Source organism: Alosa sapidissima, chromosome 22, assembly GCF_018492685.1.
Source record: "Alosa sapidissima isolate fAloSap1 chromosome 22, fAloSap1.pri, whole genome shotgun sequence".
NCBI lineage: Eukaryota > Metazoa > Chordata > Actinopteri > Clupeiformes > Clupeidae > Alosa > Alosa sapidissima.
This window is the reverse complement of record NC_055978.1, coordinates 29427582-29452885: the sequence shown is the minus strand read 5'-3', so window position 1 is coordinate 29452885 and position 25304 is coordinate 29427582. Positions and strand designations below refer to the sequence as shown.

Genomic DNA, 25304 nt, shown 5'->3' with positions numbered 1-25304 from the left:
TGTCTTTAACTGGTAGAGGGCTGTAGAAGGCATGACTGGGCAGTCTCTACAGGCACAAGCATACAGTCTCCTGATTAAGTAGAGCACTGATGATGTGTCCAAATGGCCTATGACAAGAAGAGAGTAGGGTAGATACAGTGCACCCAGAATGTTTTCAGACCCTTTCAAAACACTTTCACCTTTTTTCTCATCAATCTGGACACAACACTCCAATGCTCCACAAAAAAGCAGGTGTTTGGAGTGATTTGTAAATTTATAAAGAAACACTAAAATATACAATTTACATACGTAAGTATCAAGACACAAATCAGGGGAAGGATACAAGAAAATTTCTGGAGGATTGAAAGTGGCCAAGAGCACGGTAGCCTCCATCATTGTCAAATGGAAAAGTTTGGAACAACCAACCGTCTTTCTAGATCTGGCTGCTCAGCCAAACATAAGTATTCAGACCCTTTGTTTTGACACTTGCAATTGAGCTCTGGTGTGTTGAATTCATTTAGGCACAGGTGGACTCCAATCAAGTTGTAGAATCTCAAGGACCATTGACAGAAGTAGGATGCACCAGAGCTCAATTGCAAGTATCATAACAAAGGGTCTGAATACTTATGTAAATGAGATATTTCAGTTATTTTTTGTAAATGTACAAAACACTGCAAACACCTGTTTTTTTGTGGAGTATTGGAGCATTGTGTGTAGATTGAGAAAAAATAATAACTGAATACATTTTAAGATGAGTCTGAAAAGACAAAATATGGAAAAGTTGAAAGAGTCTGAAAACGTTCCGGTTTCCTATGCAGTAGTATTGTTACTGTAATAATGCTTGTTATGCTTATTAAATGCCATCTTTCTTCTACTTACTTCTCTAACAGGAGTGGGAGTGTATCTGGAATGACACTGAGGCTGATCCGCACATCAGTCAACGAGATGCTAGAAACTCTTTCTGATGATGACTATGTCAATATAGTTTCTGTGAGTATAAGGTTGAACAGTTTGCTCAAAATAAATATAAGAGGTGTGTCAGTGTAAGATAATAAGATCAGGTAAGAGGTACTTTTTTATGTTTATTTGTATGAGAGAGACATAAAAAAAATATGGATGCACCTGATCAGATACCCTTCATACTGAACTGAATCTCTTTAGGAAATGAGGGTGTGTTGATTTAAGTGATCTGTCATTCTCATTCAGTTCTATATTTCCCCTATGACTGTGACTATACATTTATGGAATTTAAAAAAAGGAAATAGTATTTATTTGTTTTGCACTGTTTGGCAGGGAATAAATATCCACAATAATGAACGTCTACTGTTGTAATTATGTATCTTTTCTATCCATTTGTCCATTATCTATTTGAAGACTATATTTCAGATGTGGTGTTCAAGGGTGTCCAGTAGCTTAACTGTGATCAAATTGTAAATATATACCGGTAGTTGGGTGCAAGCCAACCATTTTAGCCAAATACATATTTACTCGAACTAGTAAAACATTTAGTAACAGAACAAAGGGTTGATATGCATATTTAAAGTTTACTTTTGATAAAAATGTTAAACATTTTATAGTGGAAAAGGCACCCGTTTCATAGAATGACCCAGGTATGTATGCACTGGTACATTTAAAACCAGTTCTGTGGTGTTCACTACTTTCTGTGGTTTTGGCTATGTGTCCTACTGTATTCCAAATCCATACTCTTGTCATTTCAGTTCAACGAAGATGCTAAAAAGGCTGCCTGCTTTGACAACTTGGTTCAAGCCAATGTCCGTAATAAAAAGATCTTGAAAGATGCAGTGCAGAACATTACTGCAAAAGGAATCACCAATTACAAGGATGGTTTTGATATGGCTTTTCAACAGCTGTTGTCTGTAAATGTTAGTATACTTTTGTGATTGTCTGATCTGAATTTTAAATTTTATTTATATCATTTATGTTTGGTAGATGTACATTTGATAGATGTACTTCCCTTGAGATTTCCCTCCACGCACATTTATTAATGTCACTGAAAATGTGAAAATTCAGTGAAATTTCTCACACAATTAATCCTACACATATTAATGAAATAGTAATGTACAGTATTTTATCACTTTGTTGTATTGAATTTCTCCATTTCTGAGAACTGAACTGATGTAAGCTTCTGTCTTCCTTAGCTGAATGTGACACGTGCCAACTGTAACAAAATCATTATGCTCTTCACGGATGGTGGTGAAGAGAGAGCCTCAGAGATCTTTGAAAAGTACAACCCAGATAAGAGGGTGCGTATAATGTGATACACAGCAAATGAGAACGAAACCTGTTGACTACCAGTGTCTTACCAAGTATCTCACGCATCACTATAACCTCCTTCAGTTACACGCTCCCCTACTGTATGTGTTTTGTATTTCCTTAACGGACTTCTTATTTCCATCAGGTGCGGATATTCACATTTTCTGTGGGACAGCACAACTATGACAAAGCACCTATTCAGTGGATGGCTTGCACTAATAAAGGTATACAAACCGTTTGCACAGTATTATAGAACGACAGGAAACTTTACACATGCCTATGATGGGCCTTTGATGCCATGACACAGACATTACCGTAATTAAGACATAGATCCAGTTTGGGTACCCTTTTCTAACTGTCCCATATGTACAGTACCATCCACCAAAGTGTATGTTTTCTATACCTTTTTCAGGGTACTATTATGAGATCCCATCTATAGGTGCCATCAGGATCAATACACAGGTAGAAAAAAATTATACCGGTGAACATATTGTGTAGCTTATTCTCCAAGCTATTGTTCACTAATTCTTCATAGTATGTGCTTAAACACAGGAATACCTAGATGTGCTGGGGAGGCCCATGGTGAAGGCCAAGGAGAAGGCAAAAAAAGTTCAGTGGACCAACGTTTACATGGACGCTCTGGTGGGTCATACAGACAAAGTGTATGAAAAGTAGTAGTCTGATTAGCTCTGGTTGCTCTCCATTTGTGACATTGATGACATATTTTCATCTATGAACTTCAACAGAATTCCTGAATGGACCTGAAATTGTCTGTGCTCTGTTCATTGTACTGTATGTGATCCACTTCATTTCAGGAGTTGGGTCAGGTGATAACAGGAACACTTCCAGTCTTCAATAAAACCAAAATTAAAGATAACAAAAATAAAGGAAAGGTAAAGAAACCCGCCCGTCAACAAAGTGACATACTATCTTAAATGTATTGTTAATTAATTGCTCACATTATATTAATTTTGCTTCTTTCTTTTTCACTGATGTCCTGTTCTAAAAGTCACTATTGTATTTGAAACTGGATTGATTAACTGTGTATTTCCATTCAGTAAAGCAGATTTAGAACATTAGAACACATTAGAAACGATTCTTGATCGCTAGACGTCACCGAGTCAATATGGAAAAAAATGACCAAAATTGGTGCTACCGAACTGGAGTAGCTGCAGCTAATGGCCAGTACTCCCGATCAGCTACTATGCTAGGTCTGGGAGATCATCTAAATGTGCCTTTTTTGCCTCTTGACAGACTCAAGATGTCATTAATAGTTCTGTGCAACATGAACAGAGCTCTTACGTGACAAAACAATGTGTTTTCAACTCGTTAAATGTGAAGAAACCGTTTGAACGGTGACAGTTTGTACTGTCACATCTGCACACCATTCTGCAGCTGCACTCTGCACTCTACTGTCTCAGCTACTCCTGTTCGGTAGCACCGATTTTGCCCGTTTTTTTCCCAATCGACATACTCGGCGACGTCTAGTAATCAAGATCCATGTAAAAATCGGCCGGATTTCTCCCTTATATTTGTGCTGTGAGTTTGGATCCCTTATATTTGTGCTGTGAGTTTGGATCCCTTATATTTGTGCTGTGAGTTTGGATCCCTGTTTTCAGGTTTTGGATAATGGTTTTCCTTTTCTTATGCTCTCTAGAGCCAGCAGAATCAGCTAATACTTGGAGTGATGGCCGTTGATGTGTCACTCGATGACATCAAGAGGCTGACACCACGCTTTACAGTAAAACCCTCTGACCCTTCCATTAATTGTGAAAATATTGTAGATTAGAAATTATGAGATTGCATTATATTGTGAAAGCTATACAAACCGTTTGTAGCTTTAAAAGCTGTACTTTGCCAAAGTTATTTTTGTCATTATCTTTTCCAATGTGCCATTTACTATTCAGTCATATTTATGTTGGCCTGTTGGAATGAATAGGCTAATGAATTAATTAAGACATTATCTCTTTTTTAGCTTGGACCAAATGGATACTATTTTGCTATTGATCCAAATGGATATGTTTTGCTCCATCCAAACCTGAAGCCTAAGGTATGAATCCCTTTCTTGATCTGTCTTCCCAGCCACACACAGCTTATTATTATTATTATTATTATTATTATTATTATTATTAGGGCTGTCAAAATAACTGATTAATTTCGATTAATTAATTTGAGAAAAAATAACTGATTAAAAAAAATAGCGCAGATTAATCGATTCCGTATGACATTTGACCCCGAGCCGTTCTAGTTAGTAACCATAAGACTGTAAAATGAAGTAGAGAGAAGTAAATGTGCTGCCTAGATCAGTGATTGGAACATTTACTTTAAAAAACGGCCTGATGGTGTTGATAAAAATAAAGTGTTGATTAATTTTTTTTTTTGATTAAAAAGTCCTATGCGATGTCTGCAGCAAGGAATAGAGTTTGTCAACTCTAAAGTCGCACATCAATGCAAAGAAATAGTGTTGACATATTTGAACAGTGAAAATAATAATGAAAGAGTTTTTTAACTTTAATGTCACTAATGCTGATTATTCAATGATTAATTTGAATTTAAATATTTAAAATACTTTCACAGCAAAAATAACAATAACATATTAGCAAACAATAACATATTAGCAAAATGTTATGTGGCACAATTATTGGCACCCCTAAAAATTATTGAATCAAATGTTACTCTGTGTTACACTGTGTTTAATAATTTTGTGTCTACTGTCAACTTCAAAGCAACACTATACAATAATTTCCAGACTATTAGCGCACTGTATGCATCCACTCTATATGCCACCATTGGGGAACCACAAATGAAAATAGTCTGTGTTGCATTGTACTGTATGTAGGCATGGCAACGCCAGATGGCATTCCTTGGAGACTCATATTCCTCTAGTTGTCATGAGAGAAAGGATACATGAGATAAGAGTAGCAGTGGCAAATAATGGAAACAGTTGTTCATACATACATATTTTTTTGTTTGTCTTGGATTGTCTCTGCAAAGAAAACAACATTCCAGGAAGCATTGACACTGGATTTCCTTGATGCAGAGTTAGAAGATGAGATAAAAGTGGATGTGAGTTTTTCCCTTTTCAATCTCTCTGTTATGTGCACATGGCTTCATACTGAATGTATCATTACAATGGTTGTATTTAGCATTTACCTTTCATTAATAGACAAACGGATCATTTCTACAGCAGTTAGGATAAATGTGTTGGTCTAAATGTTGTTTAAGCTTAAAACGCTTATTCATTAATATTGGCCTGATTGCTTGTCTCACTTTGATTACTTAGATGTTTCTATTTTTGCACCTTTAGATCAGAAGAAATATGATTGATGGTTATACTGGTAATCAGACATTTACCACACTTGTCAAGTCCCAGGATGAGGTTAGTCTTTCAGAGAAAAATATTTGTTCGCTCTGATATCTAGAATGTCAGATGTCTAGAATCTCATTTCACTCTCTTCTTCTGGTAGCGCTATATTGACCGGGGTGTCAGAACCTACACATGGGGCCATGTTAGTGGTACTGACTACAGGTAAATTGTGTTTGTTGGGTGTTTTCCTAGATGTGGTCAGAAGGTGCAACTCTTACTAACTTTCTATCAACTAAATAAAAAAATGAAATATTTAGCTGCAAGCACCAATAAACCATTACCTTTAACTTTGAGCTCATTTAAGGCCTTTGATACCTATACTATACTGTATGTTGGAGTTAATATACATATACTCCGTTTTAAATGTATTTAATTAGAAAATTAAATACAGCCTCAGTTAAGTAATTTTGGAATGCATGCATTTGTACCCTCAAGATACTCTTAGGCCATGAAGCCAAATACGAGTTGATGCAATTTCTAAAATGAACAGTTCCGGTCCTTGATTAAGATTGACTGAACTGCGTCAGCAAATATTATTTAAGGTTTTGTGAGACCAAACAGGTTGTCAAGCAGTTTTCTGGGTAATTCGTCAGACAGCATAGCTAAAATGTAGGTTCACCAGCCATCTACCATTACCACCCATACATGTTCAAATTTCTCAGAAAATCTCACAGGTTCTTGGGGTATTGTGCCAAATGTGAATGTCAAAATAGAGTGATTTTGTTATTATAATTTTCCTCTTTTGCCTTTGATTTTGGAATGTGTTTATTTCTTGTAAAGGCATTTCTTATAAACGTGGTATAAATGATTTATGCACACCATGTGTCATGCGTGCTTTAGTGATGAATAATAAGTGCTATATTGTTTTTAAGCTGAAAGCGTACTAAATACAGTGGCAGACCTTTACCTGTAGAGGGAGCAATGGAAGCAGAAATGGAACACATTTTTGAATTCATTTATCACAACTAAAATATCTAATATACTGATCCAAGTTCATTTGTTTTTTAGTTTACCGTGTGTGTGTGTGTGTGTGTGTGTATTTTCAGTTTAGCTTTGGTATTACCAGAGTACAGTCTTCACTATCTTCGTGCGGCGATTGGAGATACCATTACCCAGGCCAAATGTAAGTTTTTTTACATCTAATATTATCTAAGCTTTAAATGAGAAACCCATGGATCTTAGATTTCCTGTGGTTGCATACTGTAGCAACCTGTTTTGGGGCAGCCATGGCCTAAAGGCTAGGGAACTGTTTTTTGACCGAAGGATCACCAGTTCAGTGCAATTCAAACCTGGTCTGTAGGAAAAATTGTGGGTGGGGAGAGTTATTGAACAGTGCTCTCCCTTCCCTCTACAGCCATTACTGAAGAGTCCTTGGGAAAGGCACCTAACCCTCCCAACTGCTCTCCAGGCACTGCAGTAATGGCTGTGTGTGTGTGTGTGTGTGTTTATGAGCTATTAGTGTGCTCATTGCTCCAAGTGTGTGTGTGAGTGGATGAAAGACAAATTCTTGCTTTCTTAAGAAATCTGTTAGAAGGGTTATGACAGATATTGTGAGGACATTGCTTGTTTCCCTGATGTGTGCTCCTTACTTAGAACCACCAAACCCCAAAGCTTTCTTTCTCCATAGACATAGCATCATCTGGTCTAAAGTGATTGAAACCCCTAACATCATGTTGTGCATACAATATTCTTATTCATGACTCTTTGGACTGAATAAAATATTGTGTAAATCATGTTTTCTTCTCCTATGATGAACCCTCCTCCCTTGTTCTCCTCCTTTCTCCTTCTTTTATCCCACTCCTCTTCCCCCTTTTATCCCACTCCTCTTCCCCCTTTTATCCCACTCCTCTTCCCCCTTTTATCCCACTCCTCTTCCCCCTTGTTTGTTCATTGTCAGCATGGACTCCCTCAGTAGACATGGGCAAGTATTTTCCTTCACGGCTTACTTCCTCTTTCATAGTTATTCTGCTCTGTTACTACAGATGCACCTGACTGTTCAGATACAATACAGGATGAGAACAGGGGAAAACATACGCTTTAGTGAATGGGTTCAAAACATGAGGATGAATTCAAATGTTCAACTACACAATTATTAGATATCAAATATATTATTTAATCATAAGGGGAATTCTTAAGTGCGAAGAAGGTTACATATACCTCAGAAATACCCTAACAGCAGTACCCAAAGAATTGATAATGACCGACAGTTAGCTCCACCTTGTCATTAGTTTATTAATACACAGGTTTTGTTAGTTTGTATTTGACATTTTTGTTGGGTATTTTGTCTACCCGTGTGTGTGTGTGTGTGTATGTGTGTGTTTTTTTTTAGTTTTTTTTTTTAGTTTTTGCAAATTAGATTTCTTCATTTATTCTGATCTCAGTGTTGTATAAACAAGCTTATAGTCAAATATAGTCAAATATAGTTGCTTTAGTATATGAAGGTGCAGGAAAACATGACTTTTCTGCCCCACAATAAAATAAATAATAAAATAAAAATCTTGAATTTCCCCTTGGGGATCAATAAAGTATCTATCTATCTATCTATCTATCTATCTATCTATCTAAAAAGCAAAAGCATGCTAGGACAAGCCACATGTTCACCTAATGTCATTTTAGAGAGGATTGAAGAGGGGTGCCATTAAAAATGTTCCCAGTGGCACTAAAGAATGACATCATTGCCTCATCCACTAATTTTCCAACCCATTTATGTTTTGGGTAAAAGAATATACCCGGCTATTCTGACTACACAGTTACTGCTGCAAGAAGCTCAATGACAGTGCTTGTTGCACTGTGTGTGTGTGTGTGTGTGTGTGTGTGTGTGTGTGTTCGTGTTTATAGTGTAAATACATGCATGATAGAGAGAAATGGTGTGCTTTGTATACTGTGTGTCAGGGCATCTTGTGGGCATAGTGTGTGTCAGGAGATCTTGCCAGGGCATGATACGATTGATATTAACATTTCGAATCCAATCCAATTTCTTGGATTCAAACAGTCAAACAGAACATACTGTAGTAGAAGATTGTGAGAAGATTTTAGAAGGGAAGCCACTCTTAACAGATCTTGTTAACATCCAACATTACTTCGTCATTATAGCCATTTAATGCTTGTAAATAGTACAACTAGTAATTGTATAGAAGTAGTGGTAATTAGGTATGTTTGGGTATAAGTAAATTAAAAACGTTAATATTCATGAATATTCTACTTGAATAAGACATTAAGGGAACATCTTTTAATTTTCTGACTAGTTTCTGAGACGTTGCAGGTGGAAAAGTTCAGTGAATATGGATTCACATTCATTGCACAAAGGTAAGTTCAATGTTTGTGCGCTGAATTAAAATTGCACAGAATTTATATTTACATTTTATTACTTTTTTTTCTTAAATGTTTCTTAAATGTTTTCTTTACTTAAATTTTTCAGAAGGTTTTGATCATTGCATTAGTGTAAAATGAACCAGAATTGTGTTAAATTGTATTGAGTTAAATATTATTTGTTATGATTGGACTCTTAGGGAGTACTGCACAGACTTGAAGCCCTCAAACAATAACACAGAGTTCCTGATCAACTTCAATAAGTATATTGACAGGAACACACCCAACCACCCTCTCTGTACGTATATAATGCCCACTGTGCCAACACAGCTTTTGTGTGTATTTCATCAGTGTTATCATCCTGACTGATATCTTAAAGAATGGTGCAAAGGTGTGCAAGGTTTGATTGGTTTGTAGCAGTGGTAAAAAGATGCTGGTTGTTGTGAGGAAGTGTTGGACCGAGCTTCCTCTCTTCCTCTCTAGAATCCATTGGTTTTGGTGTCTTTGCTAGCTCACCCACTTCCCAAGAACAATGCTGTAAGTTCAAGTCCGGTATAGGACTGCAAGGGTACAAAATAGGTCACGCACAACTCCAGACAATTGGTATTTCAAAATGTGCATGTGTCTATGAACATGCCTTTTATTCAATGTGAAGAATATATTCGCTATGAAGCATGCTGAAAGTCATGATTCACACAATCATCTCTTTGATAATTGTGTTTCAGTCGGACTACATGGAATTTTTCATAGAGATTTAGAGGTGGATGGTGTGGTTGTGGCGCGCCAAGGGGGTTACCAAGTCGGTGGATATCGGCACAATATTTTATGTACACAATTGTCGACACAATATTTTATGTACTGTGAGGATATAGGGTGTAAAGGAACATAAGTCTTTGATCAACAGTCATTGTTGCACACTTTCGAACAATACAGTCATGTTTAGTAGCTACAGGAATGAATCTGGCTGTTACCTTGCCTTGCTCTTAATTTAGTCATTGTGTTAATTGATCTCCCACTGAATAATGAATGTGTAGTTTCACATTTATGATCATTTACTAAATATGGAAATATTCTGAGGTCTTACAACAGACCATGGTTGTTGTTGTTGTTCTTTAGAATTATGTTTTTTTTTTATTATTTCAGTTACATGACGCAAATAATGCAATAATAAAATCTGAGATTTAAGATGAGGAGATTTAAGATATGAGCAGACCTCCAAGATTTTCATAGAGGGAAGGTGAAGTGTGAACTCAAATGTCAAATGTAAGCACATAACAATTAGGTGGGAGATAGGAGATAGAATTTGAGATAGGAGTCTGGAGTCAACTCATTGATCTTGTTTAAAATATTTTTTGTTAATGAGAGCGACAGAGATGTGATTGATTTTGTGATGAATCACTCAACTGAAGCTTGATTCTATATGGTATGTTATAGTAACATTGTTATACATACAGATGTCTGCAAATATCTATAACAGATGAAGTCTTTGGATTGAGACATACAGGTGCTTGTTCTGATGAATGGATCATATGGTTTAGGCAACAGTGCTCTGGTGAATAAACTTCTGCTGGATGCTGGTATCACATCAGAGCTGGTGAGGAAGTGGTCAGAACAAACACTGTGAGTGCTGTCCTTTGAACAATCTTGTTTTTAGCAACCTGTTCACCCTCTTGTTCTGTACTAGCCTTTGTAAGCTTAGTATAGTGATAATGAGTGTGGCCAAATAACAAATATTGAATTAACCAGTTATGACAAGGTAAGTCTTCCTTGATATTTAATCTATAATACTTTTGCATTGCACAGGAGTGAGGGGGTGTCTGCTCGCTTCGTGGCTACAGATGGAGGCATCACAAGAGTTTACCCAAGCAGGTGTGTGACTGCTAAATGTGTAAACATGAAGTTGACATTTTAGTGTAGACACCTTTGTTATTTTTGTGTACTGTGTGTGGTCTTTCCCACAGTGCTGGTCTTGATTGGTCAGAGAGTACTTATGAGGCATATGAGACACATGACCCTTATGAAGCATTTAAGACATACAATATGTATGATGCATATGAGTCAAGCTTCTACAAAAGGAGCTTGGACAACGACCTATACATATTTACACCACCAGTCTACAACCCCCGCTACAATGGTAGGTCTTGTCGCCATTCCTGTTTAATACTTGATGCATGTACAGTATAGGGACTGTGTTTTTACTAATTATCATGACTGATCTTCTTTATTATAGACACAGTTGATTCAATTCTAGTGAGCAGGGGTGTGGACCTCAACATTAATGGTGCCAAGCTCAAACCTGCTGGTAATTCAGAGCTACCATGTTATCATTCAGAATTAAAATTAGTTGTGCTACATTTCATTTTTACTTATGCATATTGTATATTAGTTATTAGTCTTATTATATTAGTTCATGAAAATAATCCAACATTTAGGCTTTTAAATAATAACTTATGGACTTGTTATTTAAATTGTGTCTCCATGACACATGGCAATCACACCTTTTCTCTTTTTTCACAGTGGTAGGCGTGAAGCTTGATGTTGAGACCTGGATGGAGAATTTCATAAATGCGACAGTGAAGACCAATGTAAGAACAGTGTGGGCAGAACAGTAGTTAGTAGGGGCTGCGCCTCAGGGATTTATTTGCCTCTCGCCCCTCGTCCATTAATTCCGTATAACAGGACACCTCAGCGGCCGTTATCCCTTACGTATTATATATTATTATTATTATTATTATTATTATTATTATATATTATTATATATTATTAATATGCAATATTACCGTTATCCCTTACGTATTATATATTATTAATATGCAATATTACCGTTATCCCTTACGTATTATATATTATTACCGTTATCCCTTACGTATTATATATTATTATTATTATTATATATTATTAACCCTTAAAGGAGTACCGTGTGACGGGAATGTTGAGAAATGAACATTCTAAAGAATATCTGGGTTCATTGAATTCAACATAGAATTTTAGAACCTTCAATTGTTGCGGAACTTAGAATGTTCAAAAACCTACACCTTTAAGGGTTAATATGTAATATTACCGTATTTTCCGGACTATAAGTCACACTTTCTTTCATAGTTTGGCTGGTCCTGCGACTCAGGTGCAACATATATATATATTTATATATATGGTTTTTTCCTCTTCGTGACACATTTTTTGACTGGTGCGACTTATAGTCCGGAAAATATGGTAATTATTAATCTCTGGACTGAATTGTGACGCTGAGTTATATATCTGTGCCTTAGCCTTCAATCTGCAAGGATGAAATCTGTGGCTGTCAAAGAAACGATGAGGTTGGCTTTGTTTTGTTGTTGTTTTTAAGCATTTTACCATTTTTCCATTTCAAATATCCAGGCTTGTCACTTCATATTTAATGTTTTTTTTTTCAATTTCAGTATGTGGACTGTGTCCTCCTGGATGATGGTGGTTTCCTGATCATGGCCAATCGTGATGATTACATCAGACAGGTGGATGCCTCTTACCAGAAACCCATTTGCAACTCCCACATTTTACATTGCATTACATTGCATTTAGCAGACACTTCTTGACCAAAGTTTTGGAGCAATGACGTTTCTTCTGTGGCAGAAATTGCACATGTAGCATGATACTATGTGTACATGCTTTTAAAACAACCTTGTACAGCCACCAAATCCATGTCATGCATGGGAAGTTACAGCACTGACAGTAACAGTACAGAGCAGTAGGTTAAGATGGTGTGTGAGACATTTGTAACAGTACAGAGCAGTGTAGGTTAAGATGGTGTGTGAGACATTTGTAACAGTACAGAGCAGTGTAGGTTAAGATAGTGTTTGAGACATTTGTTTGGCAGAGGGGTGACTGGTCTACAGTAGCATTTCTTGGATGGACAGTTGAGTTATTGGCCTGAAATAAATAACCCGCTCAGGCAGAATAGGCTGACTCTGAGGATATCACTGTCAAAATAGGGGTATTCATATATTAACAAAGATTCAAGATTACCCTTTGACTAATACAGATCATCAGAATCCTGATTTACCTAAGTGTCTTTACTTAAGTAAATTGGCCCTCTTTCTCTGTTGATCATTGAGTAATTTTCTAACTTACTATGAATCTTAGACTTCAGTGGTATTTTCCTTTTGATCTGACTTTAAGGTGGGGATCACATGGAAAATACCGAAGCGGCAGCTGCAAATCGTAGCCTAATGCAGTACTCAGATCACCATCATTTGATTCATTCAAACAAAACTATCTCGTTACAACGAAAACAAACATCCTGCCCCAGACCGGTTCATCCCGAATGTTAGCACTTTGATTGGTTAGAATGTCTGACTGTTCCTCCATCAAATTGACATTAACAATCCTAGCTCCTTTGTTGCTAGCGTAACACTGACGGTAACAATTGTTGCTCTGGCGGATCATAACATATAACAGAAAATCATTAGGAAGTACAGATTCCACTTCTAAATTTCATAAACTTAGATGATGAAGATGGAATATGAAATTCTTTTCCACATTAGTAGCTAATATTGTTTTACGTTAAGCCTATTTTTTAGGAAGATGCTGTGGTTCAAGACTATTAAATAATGTGTGTGTGTGTGTGTGTGTGTGTGTGCATGCGTGCGTGTGTGTATGTGTGTGTGTGTGTGTTTGCATGCGTATGTCTGCTTGCCTGTATGTGTTTTCCCTACAGATTGGACAGTTCTTTGGAATTGTTGACCCCTCACTGATGGTGAACCTGATAAATGCGTCTCTGTTCTCCTTCAATAAGACCTATGACTACCAGTCCACATGTGAACCCCATAAAGAAACCAAATCTGCTGCTGGTTTGCGCTCTGTTTATGTGGTGAGATATACAAATACAGATAGAGAGTGTACACACACAGACAGGAAGAAAAATAAGTATATTCTACAGAAGGCCTATATATCGCCCTGTACACGTAAAAACTGACTACTGACATTTAAGACATTTAAGATTTACATTTTTTCAAAGGTTAGTGCTTGATTGGATTATTTCCTAATCTCTTAAAATCACAGCTTTATATAAAAACTCTGACTTTCTTTCCTTTCCTGAGTGTTTAACCCCTGATTCATGTTGTTTACCACTGAATTGGATGATTTAGGTTTTTTTTTTTTTTTTTTTTTTTTTTTTTATTATTTTTTTAGGATTATTTTTGTTCTTTGGAGCATCCAATGATATGTAGTTTTGTTTTATCACAGCCCACCATAGCAGATATATTGCATCTTGGTTGGTGGGCGTCAGCAGCAGCCTGGTGAGTTACACATCTACTTTGGTAGATAATACACAATATGGTGTAACAAGCCAAAGGTATTTTTGTCTTTTTATTAGAATAGCTAGACCATTGGTTCCTAGTCTTATTTATGATTATTTCCAGATAAGAGCTAATCACATTTCACAATGATGAATGGACTTAATGGAACTCTAGCCTTCTTAGGGCTGTATAAAGTTGCCCACTTTAATGAAGGCCATTGTCAGGCTATTGAAAATATTAGCGTATATGTACTTTTTACCTGATCAATATGCAAGAGGATTTAATACTCTCTCTCTCTCTCTCTCTCTCTCTCTCTCTCTCTCTCTCTGTTGCTCTCTTTCTCATTTGTGTGGTGTGTGCTTGTAGTTAAAAAAGCTGACACAAGAAATACTTCTTCTTTGACTGTAAAAATGGTTGCTGATTTATTGTGCTGGAGATTCTTGCAGTTCTTTGTAATGCTGCCATGTCGGTCTAATCCTGTGTCTGTTTATTCTTGCTTCCAAGGTCCATAATGCAGCAACTGTTTGTTTCGTTCACTTTCCCGAGTTTCTTAGAAGCAGGTAAGATTCATGGGCAGGAGTGCGTTTCCTTGTTCTGTGTCAGAGTGATTATGCTCTTAAAAGACACTTGGTTTCAAAGACCAGCATGTCCTTTGAAACTATTTCATTTTGCCACATACCATCACACAGTTTATTTGATTTATGTTCTGTTGTCTCATGTTTTTCCAAGCATAGCCACATGTCAAACATGATTGTTGTGGTATTGAAATATGTTTCTTTTGGGAACGATTTATATTGTATGTTTTGAGTCCATTTTGAGTCCATTAAGAGATTACGAGAAAACATTTTCTCAATGTTTCTTGCCTGTGTCCTTGCAGACTGAACATATTGGTTTCTGTTGGAGGACTTTGATTCTCATTTTTAAACAGTTTCATGATTAACTGTATCTCTGTTTCCACAAATTAAGTGCTGCTGTGTATGTGTGCTTGTGTATTGTTCATAGTGGACACAGATGAAGAGCTCTCTGATGGAATGTCTAAGGAAAGCTGTATTAATGAGCAGTCTCAATACTTCTTTGAGAACAATGAAACATCGTTTAATGGCAGCGTGGAATGTGACACATGCTCAAGGTAAGCTTAGCATTTATTTATCCTAACAGCATTCAAATAACAATAAATAGTTTGTTTCACTGAGGAAATTGACAACTACATATTTTAGTCTGAAGGAGCTCACAGTGCACTTCCACCAGCTAATGGATTGGCAAAGAGTCAGAGCATTGGAAAATAATTCTATTAAAGATGCAGTCGGCAAGATTTTTTTGATCATATTCACTGAAACTGACACTATGTGCCTCCGACAGAACAACATAAATCAGCTGGTTTTAGGGAAAAAAACACGCTTCTACCTCCACCTAGAGCCTGTTATTTGTTTTGCAAAAATCCTGTTTCTTCTTAATCAGCGCAGGGCTGTGTGAGATTTGACTGTCAATCACAGTCTGGTGCACACACACTGACGAGTACGAGCTCGATGAGAGGGTGCTCGGTGGTAGTGGGGGAGGGGCATGAGAGTTGTAAACATTCACAAGACACACAAGACACACACACACACAAGTCCCCTCAATCTGCCAGACTTGCCGACTGCAGCTTTAAAGTAGCCTTCGAGATTTATTTTCAGGGTAACATCAACAAAACAACTTCACCATTTCATAAAGACTCATCTGAATTGTGCCAATTGTATTGCCCCCTGCAGTCAAACCCTGAAATAACAGGACGTTCAATTTTTCCATATCGTGTTCCTTTACTTTTCAGGCTAAAACCTTTGTTTAAGCTTTAAGGTTGCAGGGACCCCTTGACAAATACGGCTACGCGACCTACCCTGCCATAGTGTAGGCTAAACTATTTTATGGATAGGCTTTGTCAATGTGGCTTACGCGTAGAATAGATAGTTTTGGTCCTAGAGGTCATCTAAGAACACAGGTTGCACAAGTTGACGCGAGTATGGGTTTAATTGTGATGAGCTGCAAACACTAACTTTCTAACACAGAATCACCCTTGTCCCATATAAACACAAGAGAATAAGATCTCCTGGACCCAGTGGTTTGGGATGGCTGCTCTGGCGCAAGTGCGCTGGGACCGCTCTATGGACAGCGCTTGCAGGTGGGCCGACTAGGATGAGATGAGGTGAAACGAAAGAGTAAAGAAAAGTAAGAGAAGAGTCAGGAACATGTTGGAGGGGGACAGAAGAGTCAGGAACATGTTGGAGGGGGACAGAAGAGTCAGGAACATGTTGGATAGGGACAGAAGAGTCAGGAACATGTTGGATTGGGACAGAAGAGTCAGGAACATGTTGGATAGGGACAGAAGAGTCAGGAACATGTTGGAGGGGGACAGAAGAGTCAGGAACATGTTGGATTGGGACAGAAGAGTCAGGAACATGTTGGATTGGGACAGAAGGGGTGATAGGAAAGCAGAGAATTGTAAGTGAAGTAAAGAAGAAGTAAAAGTCGAAGCCCCGAACAATGGTATAAGTTGCCTTTTCAAAGGAGGAAACTCTAACAAACAAATCTTTAGCTACGTAAAATCCACAAGTTACAGACATCGCCTATAAAAAGGGTGCCTCCCCCACAGTACAAAATAAAATATAAACAGAAACAAAAAGCAGATATAATGGCACACATCATGAATTCAGGTCCAATTCTTATAAAGTTGGTTACCTTTTCTCATGTAAGTCTGCATTACAGTTCATACATGGAATTGGTATAGGTTACAATAGTATATGCCTCAATATGAAACCCTTTAATCATTCAGTTCAAAGATAAAATTCAGTACAACACAGCATTTTGATAGACACTGTAGACTTGTTAAGCATGCATGGCCCAACAGGTCCAAATTTTTGTGCCACACACGATACCATTCATTAACAAGTCTTTAAATGTATTTAAAAGCATGAGAGAAATCACAACAACAAATTCCATAACTTTTTGCAGAGTACAATTAAATAGCTCTTAGTAGTAGTAAATATTCAATATATAAATATTAATGTAAGTAAGTATGAAATTGTGACATAATTTGCCATTTCACAGGCAATTCTATGCAGAGAAACTCTTTGGAACCAACCTTGTATTTGTTATTGCCGAGGCCAAGCTGGCCTGCATGTCATGTGACCAAAAACCTCTCATCCAAGGGAAGCAGCCCTGTATCCTTCATCAAAATATACTATGTTTATTCAAATAATTGTCTATAATTACAGTAAGACAAATAACTGTCATGAATAGTTTAAGGTGCTCAAAGCGATGTTACGCAGTTTCTAAGCTAAAACATTTTTTGTCACATACAGCAAACATCACCTGTGCACTGAATACACTATAGAAAAATACAGTTTCTGGTCCAGCCTGGACCATAGAAACGTAACAAACTGTTCCAGCCAATCACCGACGAGATGCGCGTTTAGGAGAGTTTCAAATGCACAGGAGGGAAGGGGAGTAGCGAGCTAGCTTTCTGTTTTGTTTTGTCAACAGAAGTGACGTAACCCAACATCGCTTAGAGCATCTTTAAAGGACAATACCGGCACAAAATGAACCTAGGGGTTAATAACACATGTGTACCGAGTTCGACCGTTCTTTGGTATATGTTGTCATGCTAATCGAATGTGACTAGTTGTATCGCAAACCGCTAATTAGCTTATAACGTTAGTCTTAGGGGCACAGAGTAAAGTAAAAAGAAATAGCTATTTCTATACCACTAACAAGGCTAAAAACAGCACCACACTTCAACGGTAACATCTTTGTGACTGTTCAGATCACGTTTCACGGCATTCAACCAGTCCAACGTCATTCAACGTGAGCTGAACTGTCACGTGACTTTTTCCAAGATGGCGCCCGCCTGTATTGGCTGTATACGTGAACGGTACTGTCTTTCTAAATTATATCTTTTTTATTAAACTTTCTGTACACTTACAAAGTGGAGTTATAAGCTAATTAGCGGTTTGCGATTAAATTGGTCACATTAGATTAGCATGAAAACATCCTAGAGAATGGTCGAACTTGGTACACATGTTATTAACCTCTCATTTTGTGCCGGAATTGATCTTTAAGGGTCAGGTGTGGTCTCCCCATAAATAGTATCCCACTTCCAGTTTCAGTTAAGTGGCTCTTGTTAATTTCTCACTTGTAATCTCTGCTTGGCATTTCAACAGCCTTACAAGATAGCAAACAAACATGGTTTGGTTAGTTTTACCTAACTTAAGATATAGAACATTTTAGTGCAAATTATTTTACATTTTTGTGTATTTCTTGAGCAAATATCCATAGCCGCTGGTCCAGATCCCTGTGAACTAGCCCTGAATCCACGCTACAGGAAAGGTCCAGATGCATGCTTCGACAACAATTCAAGTGTAAGTCTGTCTCTTTCTTTTCCTAGAGAAGTTTTTCTAGGTTTCTTGAATGTAGTCTTACACAGCCAGCATTGTCAGCATCATACATGCATTTGCTAATATGCTAATATCTTTTAAAAGAGGCCCTAAACTGCATGTGATGGAACATTTAAAAACTAACTCATTAACAGTTGGGTTGAGACCCAGTCTGGTTCTATTTTAAATAAATTACGCCTCTTTAATTCTGAAGTACGTACTGTGTCCATGATTGGAGTGCTTAGAGGAGAATGTGCATAGCTGAAAAGTGCGTAACTGGAGGAACGGGAAAAAGGACTTGCACAAGAATGGGAGAATATGACCCTTAGACTATGTCCTAACAGGATCCGGGCGAGCGACTATCTTCTATGTCTGTCTACACTGATTCCATTAAATATGCCCTTTTAATGCATCGTTTCTCATTCAAAATAGCAGAACAACGCGATCGTCAGAAAGAAAATAGACACAGGGCATCAGACATCTCAAAACGTCACGTTGCATTGCGCTGCTCGCGTCGCTTGCAGTCAGGGCACTCCAATTGAAAACAATGGAATTAAACAGATTTTATCGCAAATGTTCGCTTGCATCGCGTCTGGTTAGGACATGGTGTTAGGCTGCACGTTGGGCCGCAATTTGTTGGGTTCCTCCGTGGCCCATTGTATAATTTTGTGTATTGCTAACAACCCACTTGCAGTAAACAGACAGGAGTGAAATCATTTCCTTCTTGAAAGACGATCTAAGGCATTTGGACGAGGTAAACACTCTTCTGAGTGCCATTCTAGCTTTGGCTTAGCCCAGAAATCTAGACGCGCCCCAGAAATTACATTTGCTGCCAGGGCTAGTCTAGCAACTCTCCGTTGGCTTGTGAGCTCCAGAAATCGAAACTAAATCAGGCCAATGAAATCGTGTATAGAGTCGTTAGGTGGGCTTAACATAATGATTGATGGTAGAGTTGCAACGGTTTGGCTTGAATTCCCTGCTACTTGAAAACAAATAAGATGGATGTTGCTGTTGGCGAACAGTGTGACACGAGATAAGCTTTTATTAAGTTGGCAAACGTTTGAACTAGCCAACTAGCTCCGCTGGTGGAAAACGCATGGGACTCATAGCGCTGCCGCTGTCCTATTGCGTGCAGAGGGAATTTGAAAGACAACTGATTATCCCGCCCCTCGGACTGAGCACTGCAAACGGTGAGTGCCCAGACCCTACATTTTAATGTGGGTCTGGCTTGTCAGGCTAGCTTTGGCTTGTAATTAAAGGACAATTCTGGCGCAAAATCAACCTAGGGGTTAATAGCACATGTGTACCGAGTTTGACCGTTCTCCACACTTAGCACCACACTTCGACGGTAACATAATGAGGGTCCCTACATGTAAACCGAAGCATTGTGAACTTTGTAAGTGTACAGACAGTTTATTACGTTTGCAAAGACAATAAGCGGGCGCCATCTTGGAAAAAGTCACGTGACAGTTCCGCTCACGTTGCACAACGTTGGACTGGTTTTTGGACTGGTTGGACTGAATTTTTGAGCCTTGTTAGTGGTATAGAAATAGTGATTTCTTTTTACTTTATTCTGTGCCCTTAAGACAAGCGTTATAAGCTAATTAGCGGTTTGCGATAAAACTGGAACATTCGATTAGCATGAAAACATGTCCCAGAGAACGGTTGAACTCAGTACACGTTTTATTAACCAGGTTCATTTTGCGCCGGAATTGTCCTTTAACATTAGCACAGAAAATCCAGTGGTGTCAAACATATTTGATGAAAGGTTAGTCGGGATTTGAAAATAACTTTCATGGTTTGCAACCTATTCCACCATTACTGCCAGCGATTCTCAAGCCAACAGTCTAACTAGAGCCCTTATTGTCTCAGATCTCTCTCTGGGTCTCCATGCCTGTGCATTTTAGGCTTTTACTCACTGACAGTGTTTATCTTTTCTGTCACTCTTGCATAAATGTACATTCCAAATTGGATATACTGTTAGGCTACTCATTTCTCTCAGTACCTCTCTAACATTACTGACTTGCTCTGTATCTTTCTTTCCATTCACTTGTAATGTGTTACATAACTGCTGACAGTCCAGTGTTTTGCTGCATGATTCTTTCTCTGTCTTTGTCTGTGTGTGTGTGTGTCTATTTCTGGATTGCTGCCTGCTGTTTATTGATAGGATGAGGCCAGGTGCAGGACGAGCGCTGGCTGTCCACTGGCCTTTTCTCTTCTCATATTACTGCTGCCGCTGTTAATGTCCTCTCTCGGGTCAGTCCCTGGCTCACCTTGACTCTTCTTCTCTTCCTCTTTTTGTATTCTCCCTTTGACTTCTAAGATCTCATCTCGTCTACTATCATTACATCTTTTCCATATTTATCATTTTCTATTGTCTATCCCACACTTTTCATTCTTCTGTCATCTCTCCGCTTCCTAGTCCTGTAGACTCCTCTTATGCTTTGCTGCTTTCTAATTTTCCTCCCTTGAACTGAAGAATGTCATTATCTGTTTAACCATGAAGGATCTAATCTCTTCTTTGGCTGCTTGTGGAGTATTAATGGACACAAACACTGACAATGCAATTGTAAGATCTTTATGAGATCAGGATGTGTATACAGGACTTCTATTTATGTTTTTGTGTTATTGCACATGCAGAACACCAGATGAATTTTACAGTTCCATATAAATATGATCTATAAGCAAATAAGTTGCAGCTGTACAGCAAAGTTCTCTTGACTTCATATTTACATGTACTGCATCATGATTGTCCTCTGTGTGCTGGTTACAACAGGAGCAAGATGTAGACTGTGGTGGAGTGTCTGGCTTGAGTCCTTCTATGTGGGTCCTTGTTCTGCTGCAGCTGGCTCTGCTTGGGTTATGGAATGCCGCTGGATACTGCGTATCATGACAACTGCTCAGTGACGCTCACATGATGTCCTTAGCAACTATACCAAAATAACATATTTCATCCTGCCATTTGTCAAATATTTCTCTTGCTGACTTAAACCTATGGTTGGGGTTGATGGCAGTGCTGAAAGGAAGGGATACAAAGGAAACTGACCGAAAATGTAACTTTCTGAGTAATGGCTGAATACTTGCCAATGCCCATGCCTTTTGATGACTGATAGTGGATCAATCCGTCGCTGGTTAGATGTTTTGTGCTGGTGAAAAATACTGAAAGCATAGTCACTGCAGAACTGTGATCTGATAGCTGCCGTTTTAACCCTTAAGGGGAAGATGTTCCATATACCTCTTATCATTTTCTTATATATAACCACTATCAGAACTAGGGCTGCCCTTTGCATTTAAACGTACATGACATTTAAGAATAAGAGTTCTTACAAAGGGTCATTTATTTTCCTGTTTTTGTTTGACATGATTAGTCTCATGAAAAAATATATGAGTTTGGTATTCTGTGAGTTCCCAGTCTGAGGACAACCTGATAAATTGTGGACAAGAAGTGTGTTGAAAACAGAAGCTAACAAGGCAACACTTTTCCTGAAGGACACACCCATAACCCCTGCCTTTAGCCAAATATTTTAATTACTCCTTTTATGTCCATCCATCTCCAGTTTGGCTTGATTTGAGCTATTATTCCCACCTCCATTTAGTTAATATTGTGCCATGGCTGTCTTGTTCACTATGCAAGCATGTGTATAGACAATCAGATATTCATGTTCCACCCACCACTATCTGTTATGACAGGGGACTTGGGTTAACGTAGTTAAACAAAATGTGAAATATTTTCACTTCCTGATCAATGAAGCTTTACCTGAAACCTATCAGGCCTCCAGTGCTCTATTTCTGGTATCTCTCTATGCTATTGAGTCTATGGGTACCACTGTCTGCAGTTGTGGTCAGTTTACATATGCTCATTATGGACATAAAAGCTATGGCAATATTGGATTTTCAGTGATTTCTTTGAACCGTTCCTTTTTCTGGGGCAGGATCAGGCTGGTTTCACCAGACCCAATTACACTGTGATTAGAGTCTGGACACTCTCCATGGGGGATTGTTTCTGCCCGTTGCATTTTAATGCGTTTAGACTTTGGGTACATTTTGAAAACATTGGACCACTAAGTGCATGCTGATAATATAAACCTTTTCACAAACCCTGTCCTTACCTCTTATGCATACATTTAAACATTATTCTTGCTCCGGCTTCATTTCTTTGATGTTTGCTGGTGTTGCTTCTACTAATTGTTTGTATCCCTTCCAGCTCAACCATTACTACAGCGACCCCTTGTGGTGGCTGAGCAAACCTTAACACCAACAGGTTTTCCAGACTGTAATCTCAGTGAGAAATGAACTAAGAGCAAGAGTTGGGAGTCTGGTAGAGTCAGAGTTGGCCGGATCCAGGCTTGGGCAGAATCATTATACAACATACATCTTCAAAAATCTTGAATTTAGTACCCAGGTTTTTATTTATTGTTTTTTTTTCTGAAATCAACAATAATATCCATCCACATGTATACATTATCGATCATAGATAATATTTGGTTATAATATTTAATAAATGTCCCTCAGATTGATCAGATGCTTTTAGTAGTTAGCAAGAATCTTTTGGCAGATGCTGGTTGGATATTGGACCACACACTATTGATAAGGTAGAGATCAGGACTTTGGGAAGCCAATTTTATACAATTACCAGCCTGTTTACCAAAACCAGATTTTGTGTGAGCTTAGAATCGTTGTCCTTTTAGAATACCCAATTCAGTGCCAATTTCAACTGTCTAGTTGATGGTCTCACGTTATACTGAAGAATTCTAAGGTAGTCCTCCTATTTCATTATTCCCTCCACTTTGCTTAATGCACCAGTTCCACTGATGGTAAAACAGCCCCAGCGCATGATGCTACTAGCGCCATTCTTATCGTAATACTTTCCTCTATACACTGTGGTGGGACTTCTCTCTTGGACAACAGCCTTTCAGTCAATGGAAGACTGTAGACATTAACACTGGTACACCCAGTGTGTGCTTATACAGAGAAGCTACCAGCTGTAGTCAATGACAGCCTTTGCCCAGCAAATATAAGACATTTTCAAACGTTCAGCACCACTGAATTAATATAAGCATTATTATTAAAGATGTATGTTGTATAATCGTCCTGCCTCAGAAGAAGAACACTTCCATATAAATCATTGAAATCCCAATGTTGCCATGACATTAATATTCATGAAGAGTGTAACCACGACTATAGGCATCCCTTGATGGGATCAATTGAAGAAACTATTGCGGCATCACATTGCCACTTCACATTGCTAGTGGTAGCCAGATTGTGTTCTCTTACGGCCTCATACAGCATTGTTTCTAGTGTGTAGTCACACCTACTCCAACTGTCCACTGCCTGCTCAGCACTGCTGCTTTTGCCTCTGATGCCATTTAGACGAGTGAAACCATTTCTTTGCTCATCCTTTCCCAGCGTAACCTTCAGCTACACCAGATGAAACGCTGAAACCATATTGAAGGTCAAACAATTATTATATATATAATTATTATACTATTATAATATCAACCAAGAGTTCTAATCACTTCTTTAAAACTGCACTGGAGTCAAAGATTTGTATCAGTTTCATTCAGATGGCTGATGTGAGATATAATGCTGCCTTGTAGACAGTTATAACTTGATGTTTTGATGCTTTGAATGCTCTCCATGCTCCCATGCTCCATGTAGTGTGCCTGTGGAACTGAAGAAAGTTTGTTTTTAAAACTGTCTGTCAAAATGAAGGAATAGGTGCATTGATATATACAGCTCTTCCTGTTTTAGTATATTTATTAATGTATTTAATTGCCAAATGTAAGATTTGAACATTATTGCTTTGAAGTCTGATGATACAATGTGTGTTGTTTAACCTGCGTTCCATATGGTACTTTGTTCATATCAGATATCATCTTCTGAAAATAACATCAATTGTCATTTAAAGTGAGAACATAACTACTGGCTACTGACTGACAATGACTATAATATTTTTCTTTTTATGTTTCTTTGTGTGTTATTCTAGTGATATGGGACAAAGCATAACATATTTTTGTTGTAAATGTTATGACGGATGAATAATGTATTTAAGACAATTTCCCTCTGTATTGTTATTATCATTATTATTATTATTATTATTATTAAAAAAATATATATACATTTATTTTATGAAAAACTTATTGAAAAGTATCACATTTGTGTCTGCACATTTTGTCATCATGTTCAGACATTCAATGTGATAAATTAGGCAATACCAAGGGTCACATTTTCATTTGTTATTATGTTAATTCATATGTGTTAATGAATTGCAGGTCATAGCCTATGACTCATAGGTAAAATGTTAGCTTCCTCCCAACAAGTTTGTGCTTGGAACATGTAAATGTTTTTTTTATTTTTGATGTCTGTTGACCTAAAAAGCTAAAATGGACATACAATTAAAAAATACAAAGGTTGGGAGGTTCTATAAAAAATATCTATGTGGATTAGTATATGTTCAATATTTATTGTTTTATGTTTTGTCCCATGTATCAAGATTTTTTTTTTCAATATTGATATTGTTTATTGTATTGTAGCTGTCTAAAACATGTTTCATTTAGTGTGCCTTGTGATTTACACTGAACTGATGAATATACACATGTTGCAATATCTTTGTTGAGGTACTAATCATCTAATTCCCACTGAGAACCTTTGGAAGACAGACCAATTATTATAATTAGTCTATTATGATTATGTGCCTCA

The 25304-nt window shown here is 37.7% G+C and overlaps 1 protein-coding gene across 4 annotated transcripts in view; it reads left to right on the top strand.

The window, feature by feature from the left end:
• The window catches only part of cacna2d1a (calcium channel, voltage-dependent, alpha 2/delta subunit 1a), a 58377-nt gene extending 33073 nt beyond the window's left edge, over nt 1-25304 (top strand). For 2 of the 4 annotated variants that reach the window (XM_042078827.1, XM_042078830.1), the window contains exons 10-39: nt 870-969; nt 1698-1862; nt 2139-2243; nt 2399-2477; nt 2666-2715; nt 2806-2895; nt 3069-3146; nt 3911-3994; nt 4229-4303; nt 5248-5319; nt 5561-5632; nt 5721-5782; nt 6667-6743; nt 7518-7541; nt 8866-8926; nt 9130-9227; nt 10468-10549; nt 10733-10798; nt 10891-11063; nt 11160-11231; nt 11447-11514; nt 12196-12243; nt 12346-12417; nt 13620-13772; nt 14147-14199; nt 14704-14759; nt 15202-15328; nt 17281-17393; nt 18508-18590; nt 21382-25304. In XM_042078827.1, the coding sequence (XP_041934761.1) occupies nt 870-969; nt 1698-1862; nt 2139-2243; nt 2399-2477; nt 2666-2715; nt 2806-2895; nt 3069-3146; nt 3911-3994; nt 4229-4303; nt 5248-5319; nt 5561-5632; nt 5721-5782; nt 6667-6743; nt 7518-7541; nt 8866-8926; nt 9130-9227; nt 10468-10549; nt 10733-10798; nt 10891-11063; nt 11160-11231; nt 11447-11514; nt 12196-12243; nt 12346-12417; nt 13620-13772; nt 14147-14199; nt 14704-14759; nt 15202-15328; nt 17281-17393; nt 18508-18590; nt 21382-21498 (2575 nt within the window). In that variant the 3' untranslated portion in view covers nt 21499-25304. The remainder of the gene's footprint in view (nt 1-869; nt 970-1697; nt 1863-2138; nt 2244-2398; nt 2478-2665; nt 2716-2805; nt 2896-3068; nt 3147-3910; nt 3995-4228; nt 4304-5247; nt 5320-5560; nt 5633-5720; nt 5783-6666; nt 6744-7517; nt 7542-8865; nt 8927-9129; nt 9228-10467; nt 10550-10732; nt 10799-10890; nt 11064-11159; nt 11232-11446; nt 11515-12195; nt 12244-12345; nt 12418-13619; nt 13773-14146; nt 14200-14703; nt 14760-15201; nt 15329-17280; nt 17394-18507; nt 18591-21381) is intronic. The other 2 variants (XM_042078828.1, XM_042078829.1) reach the window with 2 other exon arrangements.